The sequence below is a fragment of the Ictalurus furcatus genome, chromosome 26 (assembly GCF_023375685.1).
Source record: "Ictalurus furcatus strain D&B chromosome 26, Billie_1.0, whole genome shotgun sequence".
Taxonomy (NCBI): domain Eukaryota; kingdom Metazoa; phylum Chordata; class Actinopteri; order Siluriformes; family Ictaluridae; genus Ictalurus; species Ictalurus furcatus.
The window spans coordinates 648,809-667,330 of NC_071280.1; the positions used below are offsets into that span (position 1 = coordinate 648,809).

At 44.6% G+C, this 18,522-nt stretch overlaps 1 protein-coding gene across 1 annotated transcript in view; it reads left to right on the plus strand.

Annotated features, from left to right (window-relative positions):
- LOC128602357 (glutamate receptor ionotropic, NMDA 2A-like) overlaps window positions 1-16,823 on the plus strand; it is a 61,276-nt gene extending 44,453 nt beyond the window's left edge. The window contains exons 3-5 of the mRNA XM_053616115.1: window positions 15,239-15,834; window positions 16,233-16,443; window positions 16,743-16,823. Of these exons, the coding sequence (XP_053472090.1) occupies window positions 15,239-15,834; window positions 16,233-16,443; window positions 16,743-16,823 (888 nt within the window). The remainder of the gene's footprint in view (window positions 1-15,238; window positions 15,835-16,232; window positions 16,444-16,742) is intronic.
- Window positions 16,824-18,522: the final 1,699 nt, after the last annotated feature.

Sequence of the window (18,522 nt, forward strand, 5' to 3'; positions counted from 1 at the left end):
GTGACCGTCGAACACAACATGTAACGTCCTTATAGTTCACCTTGTGTAAGATCAGCGCCGCGACCCGACACACCGCGCACACCGGTTTCGTATCACTGCTGTAACACATCGGCGTTCTGGATTCTGATTGGTCAGGAGGTTTTTTTCTATAACAGCAGCTCGTTTCCATAGGAACAGCTCACATGACGCTCCACATAAACCGGCGCTGCTTTTGTGTTTCCGGAAGGAGTCTCCAGTGTCAGAGGTAAAGCTGGTGAGGGAACGATTTCACAGAATTAAATGTAACTACAAATGGATAAAAAGTGCAGTGTGTCTTTATATTCTTTAATAAATGCGACGGCCCTGTCTCGCTGATTGTTTTCCTAGTACGCCCCGCCCCCGAGTGGTTTATTCCTGGGGGCGACGAAGCAACGCACGAGTGTTTGAAAAGAGATTTTCTCAATTCTATGCAAATTAGGTATGATGCTGTGATGCGATTGGCTCGAATGGCTCTGAGCCCACGACCACGCCCACTAGAGACAAGAGTAGAGTCAGGCTACACCCACCGCCTGAACCACGTGTGAGTTTGAAGGTAAATTTAATAAAGTTCTCTCAGACTTTACATTATTCTTCGTGAAAATAGGCACTGACTGTAATAGAGAACGAATGGCCAGAGAGAGAGAGAGAGAGAGAGAGAGAGAGAGAGAGAGAGAGAGACATATATTTATATCAGGCCACTTATTTTCACTCTTTGAACCTAAATTACATTTGACAACATTTCTCTGTGAGACAGCCAAAACACGGCGCGGTGGGAGAAGGATATTTTGACTAGACAGGTCATCAAAGTTTTCATCAATTTTTTTTTTGTAGTAGACTTCAGACAAGAGAGAGAGAGAGAGAGATAAAGAGGGAGAGAGAGATGCAGTACGACAAAGATAGAGAGACAGGGAGGGAGGGAGGGAGAGAGAGCTGTAGAAAGACATTGAAAAAAGAGGCAGAGAGACAGGGAAGGAAAGACGCAAAGAGGTAGAAAGAGAGCCACAGGGAGACAAAAGGAGATAGATAGAGCTAGAAAGAGAGAGAGAGGAAGAGAGAGAGAGAGAGGAAGTGACACAGAGAGACAGGATAGAAATAGAGGGCGAAATAGACAGAAGAAAAGGCAGAGAGAGAGAGAGAGAATACTAGGAAGAGAGAGAGACAGACAGAAAAAGGGAGTGAGACAGAAACAAAGAGAAAAGGACAGAAAGAAAGGCACAAAGTGGGAGACAGAGAGACATGCAGGAAGACCGAGAAAGAGAGACAGGGAGGGAGAGAGATAGAAAGAGTGCAGAAGGGAGACAAAAAGAGATGGAGTTGGACAGAGAGAGAAAGAGGAAGAAAAAGGAGACAGAAGACGTGACAGAAAGAGAGACAGAGAATGAAAGAGAGACAGAGCGAGAGACAAAGAAAAAAATGAGAAAGACAGGAGAGACAGAGACAAACAGAAAGAGAGAGAGTCAAAGAATAGTGTGTGTAAAAGCGGCACCAACCTTCCTCCATTAGTCAGAATGGTGTGTGTGTGTGTGTGTGTGTGTGTGTGTGTGTGTGTGTGTGTGTGCGTGTGTGTGTTAATATGCATTTGAGTAACTTAAGCATTTTAATCATGAACTCTATCCACTGTTGTCTGCATGAGCTGACCTTGATGCTGTGATAATAACACACACACACACACACACACACACGCACACACACACACACACACACACGCCTCTCTTGATCATCACACAGACCATTAGGAAGGAATTGCTCTTAAATGGAGGGAGAGTTCGTGTCAGAGGTGGAGCGAGAAGAGAAAACAGGACAGAGTCGTTTGTTGTGATTAGACGATGGAGAGAAGCGAGCCGGACGAATGCGGAGTGTGAAGAGAAAAAAAGAACAGAATAATGCGTAGTCATGCTGAAATGAAAAGGGGAGGGTACAAAGAAAAGGTCACGTTCGTTAACGCCATCGTGTATATAGAGCTCGCTCGCCACTGTGTGACTCGTTTACTGTGTGACTCGTTTACTGCTTCTTTTACTGTGTGACTCATTTATTGCTTCGTTTACTGTGTGACTCGTTTACTGTGTGACTCATTTACTGCTTCGTTTACTGTGTGACTCTTTTACTGTGTGACTCATTTACTGCTTCGTTTACTGTGTGACTCGTTTACTGTGTGACTCATTTACTGCTTCGTTTACTGTGTGACTCGTTTACTGTGTGACTCATTTACTGCTTCGTTTACTGTGTGACTCGTTTACTGTGTGACTCATTTACAGTGTGACTCGTTTACAGTGTGACTCGTTTACTGCTTCGTTTACTATGTGACTCGTTTACTGCTTCGTTTACTTTTGTGACTCGTTTACTGTGTAACTCGTTTACAGTGTGACTCATTTACTGTGTGATTCGTTTACTGCTTCGTTTTCTGTGTGACTCGTTTACTGTGTGACTCATTTACTGCTTCGTTTACTGCTTCGTTTACTTTTGTGACTCGTTTACTGTGTAACTCGTTTACAGTGTGACTCATTTACTGTGTGATTCGTTTACTGCTTCGTTTTCTGTGTGACTCGTTTACTGTGTGACTCGTTTACTGCTTCGTTTACTTTTGTGACTCGTTTACTGTGTAACTCGTTTACAGTGTGACTCATTTACTGTGTGATTCGTTTACTGCTTCGTTTTCTGTGTGACTCGTTTACTGCTTCGTTTACTGTGTGACTTGTTTACTGCGTGACTCTTTTACTGCTTCGTTTTCTGTGTGACTCATTTACAGTGTGACTCGTTTACTGTGTGACTCGTTTACTGCTTCGTTTTCTGTGTGATTCGTTTACTGCTTCGTTGACTTTTGTGACTCGTTTACTGTGCGACTCGTTTACTGCTTTCATTCAAACATCATATATTCTCGTTCGAGCATCACACAGAGTAAGCGTCACTGAAACGCCAGGGTGCTCACGGTCGTGCTCACGGCCGTGCTCACTTTAACAGGAACGCCTGCAGTTATCCAGTCAGCCAATCATGTAGCAGCGGCTGAATGATGAATAACAACAAAACGTCAGGAGCTTCGTTTCATCGGCATGAGCCCATCCACCTCGAGGTCTGATGTGATGTGCGCTCTGTGATGCTTTTCCGCTCAGCGCGGCTGTAAAGAGTGGGGTGTTTATTATTTGAGACGTTCGCACCCGCTGGATGTTTTTTGTTTTTCGTACCATTGTGTGTAAACTCTACAGACCGTTTAGACTGTCTAGAGAGACCCTAGAGGCTGACTGGATAATTACATGAATGTACAGGTGTTCCTATTAAAGAGGCCAGCTCAAAATTTTGAATCCTGACCCGCTTTTATAAACCCACGCTATATTATTTCATCATGCTTTTTTCCCCCTCTACACATCCAGCATGTTTCTTTAATAAATAAAGCTGTTTATTTCGGGACATGACGCAGGGTTTAACCTGAACAGAAGGGGGCGCGGTGGGAGGAACAGAAGCGTACAGCGTGCCACAGCTGACGGACAGCGCAGGAGAGCTGCTTTCATGTACGCTTCTCTCCGATTTCATCACCGTGTCATTTATTCCGTACCGTCTCCGCTGGGAACATTTCGCCAGGCAGGATATGTGGCTTATATATATAAATAAAATGTATTTATTTCTTTGTATTTTTAGTTGAAGCTGAGTGGTGGTGAAAGTGTGCTAGTGACTGGAAGCCTGTGAATGTATCTGGGCCAGGACAAGAATTGGCATCAGTGCAGGAGAACAGGAAATCAGAGGGGATCGTCATATTCGGAAATAATCATATGCCAAAAAAAAAAAACCCCAAATCATATAAAGATATTTTTTAAAAAACAACAACAACAAAAAAAACATCAACGCAGAAGTAGTAGAGATTGTATTATTGGCAAGACATGAAAGCAGATACAGCGCGTCTCATCTCGTACCAAATCCTGAAGCCGGTTAAAGAATTTAATCAAAATAAAAACGGGGGAAAAAATATTTCGATCAGAGATCCAGAGCACTGCCGATGGATTTATATTAAAAGGCAAAAATACAACACGTAGATACGGTGAAGCTTTCAACTGAGAGAGAGAACGAGAGAGAGAATGAGAGAGAGAGAGAGAACGAGAGAGAGAGCGAGAGAGAGAGAATGAGAGCGAGAGAGAACGAGAGAACGAGAGAGAGAGAGAACGAGAGAGAGAATGAGAGAGAGTGAGAACGAGAGAGAGAATGAGAGAGAGAGAGAACGAGAGCGAGAGTGAGAACGAGAGAGAGAACGAGAGAGAGAGCGAGAGAGAGAGAGAATGAGAGCGAGAGAGAACGAGAGAACGAGAGAGAGAGAGAACGAGAGAGAGAATGAGAGAGAGAGAGAACGAGAGCGAGAGTGAGAACGAGAGAGAGAACGAGAGAGAGAATGAGAGCGAGAGAGAGAGAGAATGAGAGCGAGAGAGAACGAGAGAACGAGAGAGAGAGAGAACGAGAGAGAGAATGAGAGAGAGTGAGAACGAGAGCGAGAGTGAGAACGAGAGAGAGAATGAGAGCGAGAATGAGAGAGAGAGAACGAGAGAGAGAATGAGAGATAGAGAGAGAGAATGAGAGAGAGAGCGAGAGAGAGAGCGAGAGAGAGAGAGAGAGAGAGAGAAAGAGAGAGAGAGAATGAGAGAGAGAGAGAGAATGAGAGAGAGAGAGAATGAGAGGGAGAGAGAATGAGAGAGAGAGAGAGAATGAGAGAGAGAGAGAATGAGGGAGAGAGAATGAGAGAGAGAGAGAGAATGAGAGAGAGAGAATGAGGGAGAGAGAGAATGAGAGAGAGAGAATGAGGGAGAGAGAATGAGAGAGAGAGAATGAGAGAGAGAGAATGAGGGAGAGAGAGAGAGAATGAGAGAGAGAGAATGAGGGAGAGAGAGAGAGAATGAGAGAGAGAGAGAATGAGAGAGAGAGAATGAGGGAGAGAGAGAGAGAATGAGAGAGAGAGAGAATGAGAGAGAGAGAGAGAGAGCGAGAGAGAGAGAGGATGAGGGAGAGAGAGAGAGAGAGAATGAGACAGCGAGCGAGAGAGAGAGAGAGAGAATGAGGGAGAGAGGACGAGAGAGAGAGGAAGAGAGAACGAGAGGGAGAGGGAGAGAGAATGAGGGAGAGAGGACGAGAGAGAGGAAGAGAGAACGAGAGGGAGAGAGAGAGAGAATGAGAGAGAGAGAGTTGTAATTGTGGGTGATTTGCTGTGGTATAACAGGAATAAAACACTTCCTATAACACACAGCATGCTGTTAAATAATGAACTTGGGTGCGGTTGATTATTTTCCTCTAACAGCGCGCCCCCTAGTGGTTAATTCCTTACGGAAGTAAAGCGGCGTCTTCTTGAGCGTGATGAACATTTCATGACCACGTACAGTTTCGTCCGAAACTCAGAAATGATAAATACATCAACTACAATTTGTTTTTAGTATTTCTCTCTCTCTCTCTCTCCCTCTGTCTCACATACACACACACACACACACACACAAACACACACTATGACAGCTGCGTTCTCGATTTGTCAGGAAAAAAACAAATAAAAAACAAATAACAGCTTATTGTAGAAATTGGATTGAGCTTTTTTTCTGTTTGAGGAAAGTCTCCGTGCTTTCAAAGCTTTTCATTTCGTTTGGAATGTATAAGAGTTTGGCAAGTGTGTGTGTGTGTGTGTGTGTGTGTGTGTGTGAGTGTGTGTGTGTTTTGGAAAAATATATTTGAAAACAGATTTCCTGAAATGTGTGTAAGCAGCTCATGATAAGAGCCGTGTGTTATTTTATTTTGCGGATGTGTGTATAGACTCGTGTGTGTATTGAGCGCAGAGATTTTTCCCCTCTACTCAGTTTGTTGAGATTTAAATGGATTGCTGAACCACTGAGTCGATTGAATTTGATTCATTATGGTCAATATTTACGGTTAAACGTGATAGTCTTGTAACGCTGACAGGGAAAAGAAAGTGCTAATGATTTTAGTGCTAATGATTCATTTTAAACGCTAACTTGGAGAGACGCACATGGAATTAAAGAGCGTAAACCTCAGGCTTGCACAGGATCTGATACGAAACGATTCATAAGGCAACGAGTCGATATTTGATGATACTGAATCGGATGCGAAACGATTCATAAGGCAATGAGTCGATATTTGATGATACTGAATCTGCTATGATACAAAACGATTCATAAGGCACCGAGTTGATATTTGATGATACTGAATCTGATACGAAACGATTCATAAGGCAATGAGTTGATATTTGATGATACTGAATCTGATACGAAACGATTCATAAGGCAATGAGTTGATATTTGATGATACTGAATCTGATACGAAACGATTCATAAGGCAATGAGTTGATATTTGATGATACTGAATCTGATACGAAACGATTCATAAGGCAATGAGTTGATATTTGATGATACTGAATCTGATACGAAACGATTCATAAGGCAATGAGTTGATATTTGATGATACTGAATCTGATACGAAACGATTCATAAGGCACCGAGTTGATATTTGATGATACTGAATCTGATACGAAACGATTCATAAGGCACCGAGTTGATATTTGATGATACTGAATCTGATACGAAACGATTCATAAGGCAATGAGTTGATATTTGATGATACTGAATCTGATACGAAACGATTCATATTGGCAATGAGTTGATATTTGATGATACTGAATCTGATACGAAGCGATTCATAAGGCAATGAGTTGATATTTGATGATACTGAATCTTACACAAAACGATTCATAAGGCAACAAGTCGATATTTGATAATACTGAATCTTATACAAAACGATTCATAAGGCAACAAGTCGATATTTATGATACTGAATCTGATACAAAGCGATTCATAAGGCAGTGAGTCGATATTCGATGATACTGAATCTGATACGAAACTATCCATAAGGCAACGAGTCGATATTCGATGATACTGAATCTGATATGAAGCGATTCATAAGGCAGTGAGTCGATATTCGATGATACTGAATCTTATACAAAACGATTCATAAGGCAACAAGTCGATATTTATGATACTGAATCTGATACGAAACTATCCATAAGGCAACGAGTCGATATTCGATGATACTGAATCTGATACAAAACTATCCATAAGGCAACGAGTCGATATTCGATGATACTGAATCTGATATGAAGCGATTCATAAGGCAGTGAGTCGATATTCGATGATACTGAATCTGATACGAAACGATTCATAAGGCAACGAGTCGATATTCGATGATACTGAATCTGATACGAAACGATTCATAAGGCAACGAGTCGATATTTGATGATACTGAATCTGATACGAAGCGATTCATAAGGCAACAAGTCGATATTTGATGATACTGAATCTGATATGAAATGATTCATAAGGCAATGAGTCGATATTTGATGACACTGAATCTGATATGAAACGATTCATAAGGCAATGAGTCGATATTTGATGGCACTGAATCAGATACGATACGAAACGATTCATAAAGCAATGAGTCGATTTTTGATGATACTAAACCTGATACGGAACAAAGCGATTCATAAAGCAATGAATCGATATTTGATGATACTGAATCTGATATGAAACGATTCATAAGGCAATGAGTCGATCGTTGATGACACTAAATCTGATACGATACGAAACAATTCATAAAGCACTCCATATCCCCTCTTTCCCTCTCGCCATCTTCACAACAGAAATGCTTCTAGACGTCATACACAGTCTGCACTTACACTTTGCCTTTGTTTGTGGGAATTTATTCCATTTAATTCTTTGCTATAAAACAAGACCTTTGCATCCGAGGACTGCTTTTACCCCAGCGCAAAGCCCTCGAGCATGGGGCAGCGTGATACCTTCCTCAGTGGGCCTCTATTTATTAGCACTTGATTGTTGCAGTTCCCAGTCTGACCACTAGAATGCAACTGAAGCTAAGCATCTAGACAGGCGAGAAATCAACAGTATGGGCTTGTATCTGTCAAATATTAACATTAAAAAGTATTTCTAATGGAATATATGATGTATGAAGCTGTGAATGAAGACTTTATTTTATATATATATATATATATATTTATATGTGTGTGTGTGTATAGTGTGACTCTAACAGGAGGCCTGTTATAAAAAGTATAAAAGCGAGAGGATAAAAAACAAAGAGAAGAGTAAGTGAGATAGGGCTGGAGAGGAGGAGAGCCTGTAGCCTGCGGCTCCTCAAAGCTATAAATATCTAACTCATTTCTTTGATTTAAAAACAGAGGGGGGTTTCGGTGCAACCCCGTTTTCTTCATCCCCCTCTTCTCTCTCTCTCTCGCTCTCTCTCTCTCTCTCTCTCTCTCTCGCTCTCTCTCTCTCTCTGATTGAAGCAGTGTCATCTACGATGTGGGCGAAGGAGTCAAATCATCAGTGTATTTTTCTCTCTTCTTTCTCTCCGTGTGTGTGTGTGTGTGTGTGTGTGTGTGTTCTCTCTGTGAAGTGACGCAAAGACCACAAACCGTATGATGTTACTGCAAGACAGAGAGAAAAAGGTAGAGAGATTTTTTTTTTTTTAAAAAACGGCCAAAGCCTCGAGCAAATTCACACGGAGTTGACCGACTTTTCCCAAATTCACACCGGATGTGTCGCGTCACGACGTTCCGGAACGACCCCCTCATGGATATGAGAAGTTCCACACGGAGGTGTGTTTTCGTAGGCTGTGTGTCTCTAGTACCGAATCTCAAGTTACCGTCCGTGCGGAATTTCTCACGTGTCCGTGTGGGTTTCCCCCGTGGTCTCTGGTTTCCTCCCACCTGCTTTTAAAACGAAGTCGAAACGGTCGCAAAAGCACTTTCGCATTGAGAGAAAGAAAAAAAAAGAACAAGAGAACTTGCGAACCCCGTCCCACGTTCCTGACTTTCATCGTTGGTATCATCGTGTTTGAACTTTTAATACAAAAACATTTAGATCACAGTGGATTAAACCCAATTAAACAGTGATGTACGGAATCGCTGGGGACATGAGGCGATACGAGGAAAACATCACATCACGATACTTGAAGACGAACGTACGGTACGGTACGATAGACTCTCTGTCACGTAGAACCGTCAAGGTGATGATGATCTCTCGGAAAAGCGTATCGTGACGATACCGATATCACCATCTCAGTATTATATCATCATATCATATCACTCGGCCTTAACGGACAGGAGATCAAGTACTAATCCCAAAGAGATTACTACAAGGAAGACTATACAAATATATATTTATATTTACACACACACAGGAGTTCATTTGTCGATTTCAACGAAGACTGAAGTTAACATTTCCGCCTCCATTATGGAGAACACAAACTGGGAATCGAACCCCGGACCCGTGAGGCGAACGTGCTAACCACTAATCCACCGCATACACACACACACACACACACACACACACGCGGTAAGGAATAGAACATGTACAGTGCACTCAGTAATGAATCCTAATCGAGTGTGTGTGTGTGTGTGTGTGATGATGAATGGACTTGGTTTGATTCCTCTCTACACGCTGCACGTGTGCATCATACATCCGTTACGATCTGGTCCTTCACGCGTTCTTTAAAGGTTCCGAGCACGTGCGAACGTCTAAATCTAACCTCAAGAGTGTGTGAAGAGTGTGTGAAGAGTGTGTGAAGAGTGCGTGAAGAGTGTGAAGTGCATGAAGAGTGTGTGAAGAGTGTGTGAAGAGTGCGTGAGGGTGTAACGATGTATAAACAACCCATGAACGCATTGTACTTCCAACCTTTCTGATATAAAGAAGCATTAAGCGCATTAGGGAAGGCGCGCGCGTGTGTGTGTGTGTGTGTGTGTGTGCGACGTGGCTTCGATTTTACACGTCTCGGTAACTGTATACGTGCAGCTGCCGTGTTCTGGATCCGGATTGGACGAGGGGTGTCGATCGGATTCGTTTCCAGAGAGCAGCGCAGCTGCAAATCGCAGGTTTAATTATTATTACCTTCGAATACGATAAATGTAACTATAAACGGATAAAAACTATGAAGGAATAAAAATGCTCTTATCCATATTATTATTATGATTATGATTATTATCATTATGAGTACAGTACAAACATCTCACGCACACACACACACACACACACACACACAGTTCTCACCTGAGTGTTTTATATTCCCTGTGTGTAATTATTTAATGTGTTTAATTACATACTGTTCCTGTCACTCATGAGAAGATCAGCGTGATTCTTGTGTTTGTATGAGAATAATTAGACTTCTGTGTGTGTGTGTGTGTGTGTGTGTGTGTGTGTGTGTGTGATTAGAATTCTCTGATGTAAATGTGTCAGCTTTGACAGAACGCTACTCTGCATAATATTAAACAAACGCTTAAAGAAAAAGAACGAGTGCCATCTGATATCAGCGTGCCTTATTACGGCAAAGTGTGTGTGTGTGAGTGTGTGTGTGTGAGTGTGTGTGTGTGTGTGTGTGTGACTTCGCCTTGTCCTCTGGCGTGTTTTTTTTTATAGCACGCCTCCTAACTATTAAGGAATTAGCTGTAACCAGGTTGTCAGGCGAGCGCGAATTTGCGATCTGGAAATGATAGGAAACGTAATAAACAGAAGGAGGAGAAGAAAAAAGATGACGAAAGAAAAAGTTCAGTTTTTTTCCCTTCCTGCAGGAGAGGATTAGCAGAACCAGTGGGGGGGGGGGGGTGTTAGGGGGAGGGGTTCGAGCGGGGACTCGGTTTTGCTCGAGCTGCATGAATTTCATGCGCTAACCAGTTTTCTGGGACTTGGAGTTCTTTAGTTTTTCCCTCAAGGTAAAGTGTAATGAAGGACTAATGAATTCTGGGAGTTTTGGAGGTTTTTTTCCCCTTCCATTCTGCCCTCAAGGATAAAGTAATGGAGGCATCATCTCTCTCTCTCTCGGTCTCTCTCTCGCTCTCTCTCTCTCTCTCACACACACACACACAGTTGCGATGTTTGACGGACGAGTGGTTGCTCAGCTATAAGGGTCATTTTTGTTTTGATGGATGAGAACATTGGTTAGATGGAGGGTTGGATAGATGGACAGATGGATGATTAGATGTTGGTTGGATGGATAGTTAGATGGATGGTTGGATGGATGGATGGATGATTAGATGGATGGATGGATATTTAGATGTATGTATGGATGGATGAATGGTTAGATGGATGGATGATTATATGGATGGATGGATGGATATTTAGATGGATGTATGTATGGATGGATGGATGGTTAGATGGATGTATGATTAGGTGTTGGATGGATGGATATTTAGATGTATGTATGGATGGATGGATGGTTAGATGGATGGATGATTAGGTGTTGGATGGATGGATAGTTAGATGGATGGATGATTAGGTGTTGGATGGATGAATGGTTAGATGGATGGATGATTAGGTGTTGGATGGATGGATGGTTAGATGGATGGATGGTTAGATGGATGGATGGATGGATGGATGGATGATTAGGTGTTGGATGGATGGATGGTTAGATGGATGGATGGATGGATGGATGGATGATTAGGTGTTGGATGGATGGATGGTTAGATGGATGGATGGATGGATGGATGGATGATTAGGTGTTGGATGGATGGATGGTTAGATGGATGGATGGATGGATGGATGGATGATTAGGTGTTGGATGGATGGATGGTTAGATGGATGGATGAATGGTTAGATGGATGGATGATTAGGTGTTGGATGGATGGATGGTTAGATGGATGGTTAGATGGATGGATGATTAGGTGTTGGATGGATGGATGGTTAGATGGATGGATGATTAGGTGATGGATGGATGGATGATTAGGTGTTGGATGGATGGATGGTTAGATGGATGGATGAATGGTTAGATGGATGGATGATTAGGTGTTGGATGGATGGATGGTTAGATGGATGGATGGATGGTTAGATGGATGGATGATTAGGTGTTGGATGGATGGATGGTTAGATGGATGGATGAATGGTTAGATGGATGGATGATTAGGTGATGGATGGATGGATGATTAGGTGTTGGATGGATGGATGGTTAGATGGATGGATGAATGGTTAGATGGATGGATGATTAGGTGTTGGATGGATGGATGGTTAGATGGATGGATGAATGGTTAGATGGATGGATGATTAGGTGTTGGATGGATGGATGATTAGGTGTTGGATGGATGGATGGTTAGATGGATGGATGAATGGTTAGATGGATGGATGATTAGGTGTTGGATGGATGGATGATTAGGTGTTGGATGGATGGATGGTTAGATGGATGGATGAATGGTTAGATGGATGGATAGATGGATGGTTAGATGGATGGATGATTAGGTGTTGGATGGATGGATGATTAGGTGTTGGATGGATGGATGGATGGATGGAACAGACAAGTGCAGCGCTCTGAAGAAAGGATTCTCATGTAAATGTAAAATGAATAACACACACGGGGTTGTGCAGTTACAGGAAACCCATCAGTGATGACGCAGAGGTACAGCTCCACCCCTCCGAAGGGGATTATTTTACAGTACCTGCACGTCCTGAAGTGTTTTATTCCTCCAACACATTTTGTTATTATTAAAAGACTTTCATTTACTAAACGTCGTTATCGAGAACAACTCAGTTCCGGCTTCACCGCTGACGCCGGAGACTCCTTACAGAAAACGTCACCATATCAACGATTATACGAGGTGGTGCTGTTTTTTTTCCATCTCCATTTTTCATTTTGACCTACGATAAGCTGCAGCACGACAATCCAGCTACATGTAGCTCCGCCCACTTTCCTAAGGAACCAGAACTATCCTTACTTTTGAGAAGTTTCGAATTCACAGATTAAAATAAATTAATGAATCAATTTCACACAAAAAAAAAGAAAAGTAAAGAAAGTGTGCGTGCAAACGTGCGTAGTAACGGAAACGGATCCCGCTATCCGTACAGTCCACCCGAGGGATGAAATATTCCATTCTAAACATCCGAGCTCCACAGGAAGCGCGTCGTCGTGGACGTAAACATCGGACGGAAACGTTCAGAAAGCGTAAAAGTCTGTAAACCTAACGGAAACGGCTCGGACGGACCGTCCTCAGCTCGCGGTACGTCTTCCCGATCCGTCAGCGGCGCCGCTACAGCACGGACGCGTCGTGTCGATCCGCTCTTTCACGAGTCTGACTGCTGTCTCTCAGCTGCCACGCCACGCTGTCTCTTATACAATGCGCCTCAATATTACGTATCACCGCGGCGTCTCCGTGCCGGTATTGTGCATTGTACTGGATGTTCATACTCATAAAAGGATTTTTTCCCCCACCCCCACTCTTAGTCCAACAATACGTCCATTTTGTTTCCAAACGCTATTTTTAAAATGGTTTCTCGCCACTGAAGCACGGATTTCATCTTGCAGATGCTCTTCAACGAGTGACAGTGCCGAGGGGTTTCAAATAAACTATTCATAAAGAATTAACAGATACACAAAATGGCGTCCACGCCCGTCCATGCCGATGGCATGGGGACGTTCAGGACTTGGCTTTAGCAGAGCTGTACTTTCCTCAGTCAATTTCATACTTCTGGAAAATCTGACGATGCAACTTCCTGTCGAACTTGTTTAAGGTTCACGGCACAAGACGCGCCGTTTTGGAGCGCCTCTGACCCGGTCGCCTAACCGTCACTACCTGGATCCTTACGCTCGGCCATTTTTCCCGCTCCCAACACGTCACGAGTGTTCACTTCCTGCATGATAAATATCTCCCGCCCTTTCACAGGCGCCACGGTAACGACATAATCCCGTCTGATCGGTGTATGTATACGCCGTCTTGTATTTTTTAGAAACTTATACTAATCAAGTGTACATAGTAGTCTCCAAAATAAGACGGATGGAAAAACATTTTGCTGTTTAACCCTTCTGTGTGTGTGTGTGTGTTCTGCTTCAATCCAGATTTCTTCACACATTTATCATCCCTCGCTGGGATGGAAAAAAAAACGCGATCAGTCCACTCGGTAGCTGGAGTGCACCAGGAGTGTGAGAGTGATAAACACCTGCAGAAAGAGCAGCCATTGTTGATTAGATACGCTCGTAGGTAAAGGAGTGAGGTGCGAGGGGCCGATTTCTTTCTCGCGCAGACTGTAGTGGTCACGCAGCCAATCAGTGACAGTCGTGCTAGTCAGGTGATCACACAGACTGACCCGCCCCCTCGATCTGATCTCCGACAGTTTCAGCCGGTCACGTCGTTAGCGAGACGTCACGATGCTAGTCCGACAGTCGAGATCGTCACCTCTGTCGAAGCTCAGAGTGTAACCGAACATCAGCCCTCATTCCCTGCAGCTGCGTAACCCGTGTACGTGCAGTACCGCAGTGTGCATCGCTCCCGCCTTTTAATCCGAGTCCCGGTGCGCATCGGGATATCGGTGTGTACGTGCGCGCGAGCTATTCATGAGCCGAATTAGTTTTGGAGCGCATAAACGACTCCGTGTTTCACGCCGTAATTCTGTCACCTTTTAAAGACGCAGTCATTACTCTAGAGGAACTCGGCTGGTGACTGCAGCAGTGCTCCAGGCTGAGGGTTCTCTCATTCATTCTCTCTCTCTCTCTCTCTCTCTCTCTCTACTAGGATTTAATCGTCTCGACACAATATCACACCGTCACGATCCCCAATAATGTTATATCACTGGACCTGCCAGCATTTGTGCATCTTGCGTGCGCCGTAATTTACCGTCGGAGTACACTAGTGCGAGTTATTACTCAAACAGCACCCCAGCTTCTATCTGTTTCCCTCCAATAAACACACACACACACACACACACACACACAAAAGCTCTGGAATGACGCACAGTTCCGTAGGTGTATCGAAATCTCCGTTATTAACAGACGGCGCCTGGAAGCTCCGCCCACTTTCTTCGATCTCACACGATCTGCAGTAGACAGGTTGCACGGCGCTTTCCTCACGTTCTGTCTCATATATATATATATATACACACGGATTACATCAACACTGTACGGTTCTGTTGTTTTTTCACTGAGAAACCTGCCGCTGCCACCAAGCAGTTCCCGACTTGTATTATTATTATTATTATTATTATTATTATTATTATTATTACGCCCTCCTCTACGCTCCTCAAACCTGAAATGGTGCTTATATTCTTTTAAGTCTATCATCTTCTGAATGATTAAATCGTTATCTTGACGTTTTAAATAGTAAATCACAATGGGGGGTGTTGGGGAAGGGGAAGGGGAAGGGGGGGGGCAAATAAACGACCAAATATCGCCTACTCCTAATTATCATTCTTTCATTTCTCCTCTCCAGGACGACAGCTCCTCTTTTTTCCAGTTCAGCGCATCGCTCCATCAGGAAGCCCTGCTCATGCTGGCTGTCATGGAGGAGTACGACTGGCACGTGTTCTCCGTGGTGACGACCAGGTTCCCCGGCCACCAGGAGTTCGTGGCGACCATCCGCGTGACCGTGGAGCACAGTTTCGTGCGCTGGGACCTGCAGAGCGTGGTGACGCTAGACGGCGTGGGCGAGCCCGAAGACCGAGCGCACGTGCAGCTCAAGCGCATCCAGTCGCCCGTCATTCTGCTCTACTGCTCCAAGGACGAGGCCGAGCTGGTGCTGGCCGAGGCCCGGTCGCTCGGGTTGGTCGGCGCCGGCTTCGTGTGGATCGTTCCGAGTCTCACGTCCGGCAGCCCCGAGCGTACGGCGGAAACCTTTCCGCCGGGGACCATTTCCATAGCGTACGACGAGTGGGACTATCCGCTGGAGACGCGTGTGAGGGACGCGGTGGGGATTTTCAGTCACGCCGCCGCCGCCATGTTTCGAGAGCAAGGACGCATACCGGACGGGACGGTTAGCTGCTCGGGTCAAGCGGAGAAGCCAGAGGTTCCTCCCAGCGCGTTACGCAGGTACGTTGACGTTTTACGCATAAATATCCCATCACGTGTGGTTTAGCAGATCTCACGCTGTCCGAACGTGTCAAAACCGATCTCGTCGGAGCCTGTTAAGCGTGGCACTACGTCTACTAGCGGGCCAAGCATTTTTCAATCAGCTGTAAGTGTTCTAAATTTCATCCGCATGGAAATCTGACCACGAAAGCAGAAACGATTTGCTCCCGAATCTATACTCCGACCTCACACAAATCGTTTGCGTCGTCCGAAATATTTAACGCGCACACGTGTTCGACTGCCGAGGTTGGCGGGCGTTGCGCACGAGTCTACTCACGTGTGTCTTTCTCTTGCCGCCGGTAATCATACCTGGCTAATTGTTTTTGACACTCCGCAAGCTGTGCTTGTTTTGATAACAGACAGCCCAGGGTTCATCCCATGCAGTGTTGTGACAGGAGATCACCGGGATATTACAGCCGCAGCCGGAGAAACCGAACACAAAATATGGCGCACGTCCTCTCAGAAGGATCTCAGAAGGATTTCGTCTTTTTTTCGCCCATTTACATTAAAGCGCTGCCGGATATACCGTACAGAGGAAAGGAGGAAAAAAAAAAACGCGACATGGAGTGCGTAAGAACAGCTTTAACACACCTTAGTGTCGAAATACTGCAGGATACAGTTTCTAATTGAGATCAGTTCTGAACTGGAGTGATGGAGCTGAGGGTGAGGAACTGTCAGAGCTACGTTTCGCACAGCACAGTCACACCACACAGTGTGTTTCCACATATTCCACATATATATATATATATCATGACTAGGCCACGCCCACATCAGGTCTAAATCCAGCTACATATACAGATAGTGCCATTGTGTTGGCATATAGTATGGGCTTTTTGTCTTTTTTTTTGTTGTTTTTTTTTTTTGTACAGAAAGCTATCAAGATTCAGGAGTTGCCATGGGTTCCCATCACTCACTCTGTGTCTCAGCGCTGGAAAGTGTGTGCTGAGTAGGCGTTTCTCTTTTGATCTCTCTCTCTCTCTCTCTCTGTCTCTCTCTCGGTTGCTAAGGTGGTTTGTATCTGGGACACTGCAGACTGTAGAACGAGAACATTTACATGACGAGCTCGTCCGCGGCGCACGCGTTACGAGAACGCTCCTCCGCAAAGCGGACTCCCGAACGCCGTTACTTTCGCCGCCCGGGGCGCAGTCCCATTAAACTGTGCTAAATCGACGAGGATAAAAAGCGACGGGGTGTTTTTACAAGCTCTCGCCGCGCTCCGGGCGAAAGCCTCGCCGTTAATGCTGGAGAGAGAAAGAGAGAGAGGTTATGTTCATATAAGAGTCATTATGTAAATTAGCGCTGCGGTGAGAGAAGTAGCTGAGTCTCAGGAGCAGGTGTATAGACCTGACCTTATTTTTACACACTGTCTGCCTTCAGGCAAAACACCTCTCTCTCTCTCTCTCTCTCTCTCTCTCTCTCTCTCCCTACTTTATTTATTTCTTAAGTTGAGTTCTCTATTCTGATTGGTCACATTAAAAGCTTCTTCTTCTTCTTCCTGTTGTTATTATTACGTTACCGTTTCTATAGTAACAGGGACTTAGGGTGGATGCCGGACGCTCCGCACATACGGATTACGCTGACGCGTTTACAGTCACTGATACGCAAGGTGACACGTATGGAAGGAGTCTCCAGTGTCAGCGCTTTGTAACAGTCAGAGGTAAAGCTCCTCGGATTCTCTGTAACACGACAAAACCGAGAAGGAAAAAGAGAGACGCTGGTGAGGGACAGACCGTTTATAACTGCTATAACACACGTATACGTGAGCGATACGCGACACTGAAACGAGTGACGTACTTAGTAGTAGTAGTAGACGGTACCGAAATTTTTTTTTTCTTTTTTAAACACAATAATGTTTTAATGGTTATTTCACATTTCTGAGGTAGAAATGTTATCTTTCTGTACTGCGGATGAGTCCGTGTGTGCGCGGCGCTGTCGGCCATGCCGCCGCTATCTACACCGCTACACACACACACACACCTCGGAGACACGCGCGAGGTCTGGCATACGCGTCTCGTTATTCCTCGGTAAATACTCGGGATTTTGTTTTATTTGCAGGAGAACGGATGCCTCCACACCCGGGCGCTAACCGGATCTCGGGACGTGTTTAACGTCCTCAGCAGCCGTGCGCCGGCAGAAAGGCTTTTAAACGCGTGATATAAATTCTCAATCTCTCTCCTCAGAGCGTCCGAGGTCTTTACAAACCGGTTCTGCTCGCCGAACCAACGGCGGAACGAGACACGAGCTACCTTGACACGAGCGATTGACGTTTGCTCGCGGCCCCAGACAAAACGGGCGTTTATTAGCAGACGGTCCGCGCTTGGTTCTCCAGAGACGACCTGGGTTTATTTATTCACCGCTCAGACCAGGACGATCATCCACTCAGATTCTGCATCACGCTAATAAAATACGTCGCTCCAGCCGAGGCATTGACTTTTTCCCGCTGTTTTTTCTTCTCCCGCTGACGCTTAATGTTGAGAAGAATCGATGGACACCAAAGGCGCTGGTTTAGTCCAGTAATCAATCCTTACAGGTTGACCTATACGCCGAATGATTTTCTCCCCACGTACGCCGCACGTTTATTTATTTATTTCACTGGAACGGATCCCTGCATCGGAACTCGCTGAGGTGGCCATTTTTAAAAAAACGACG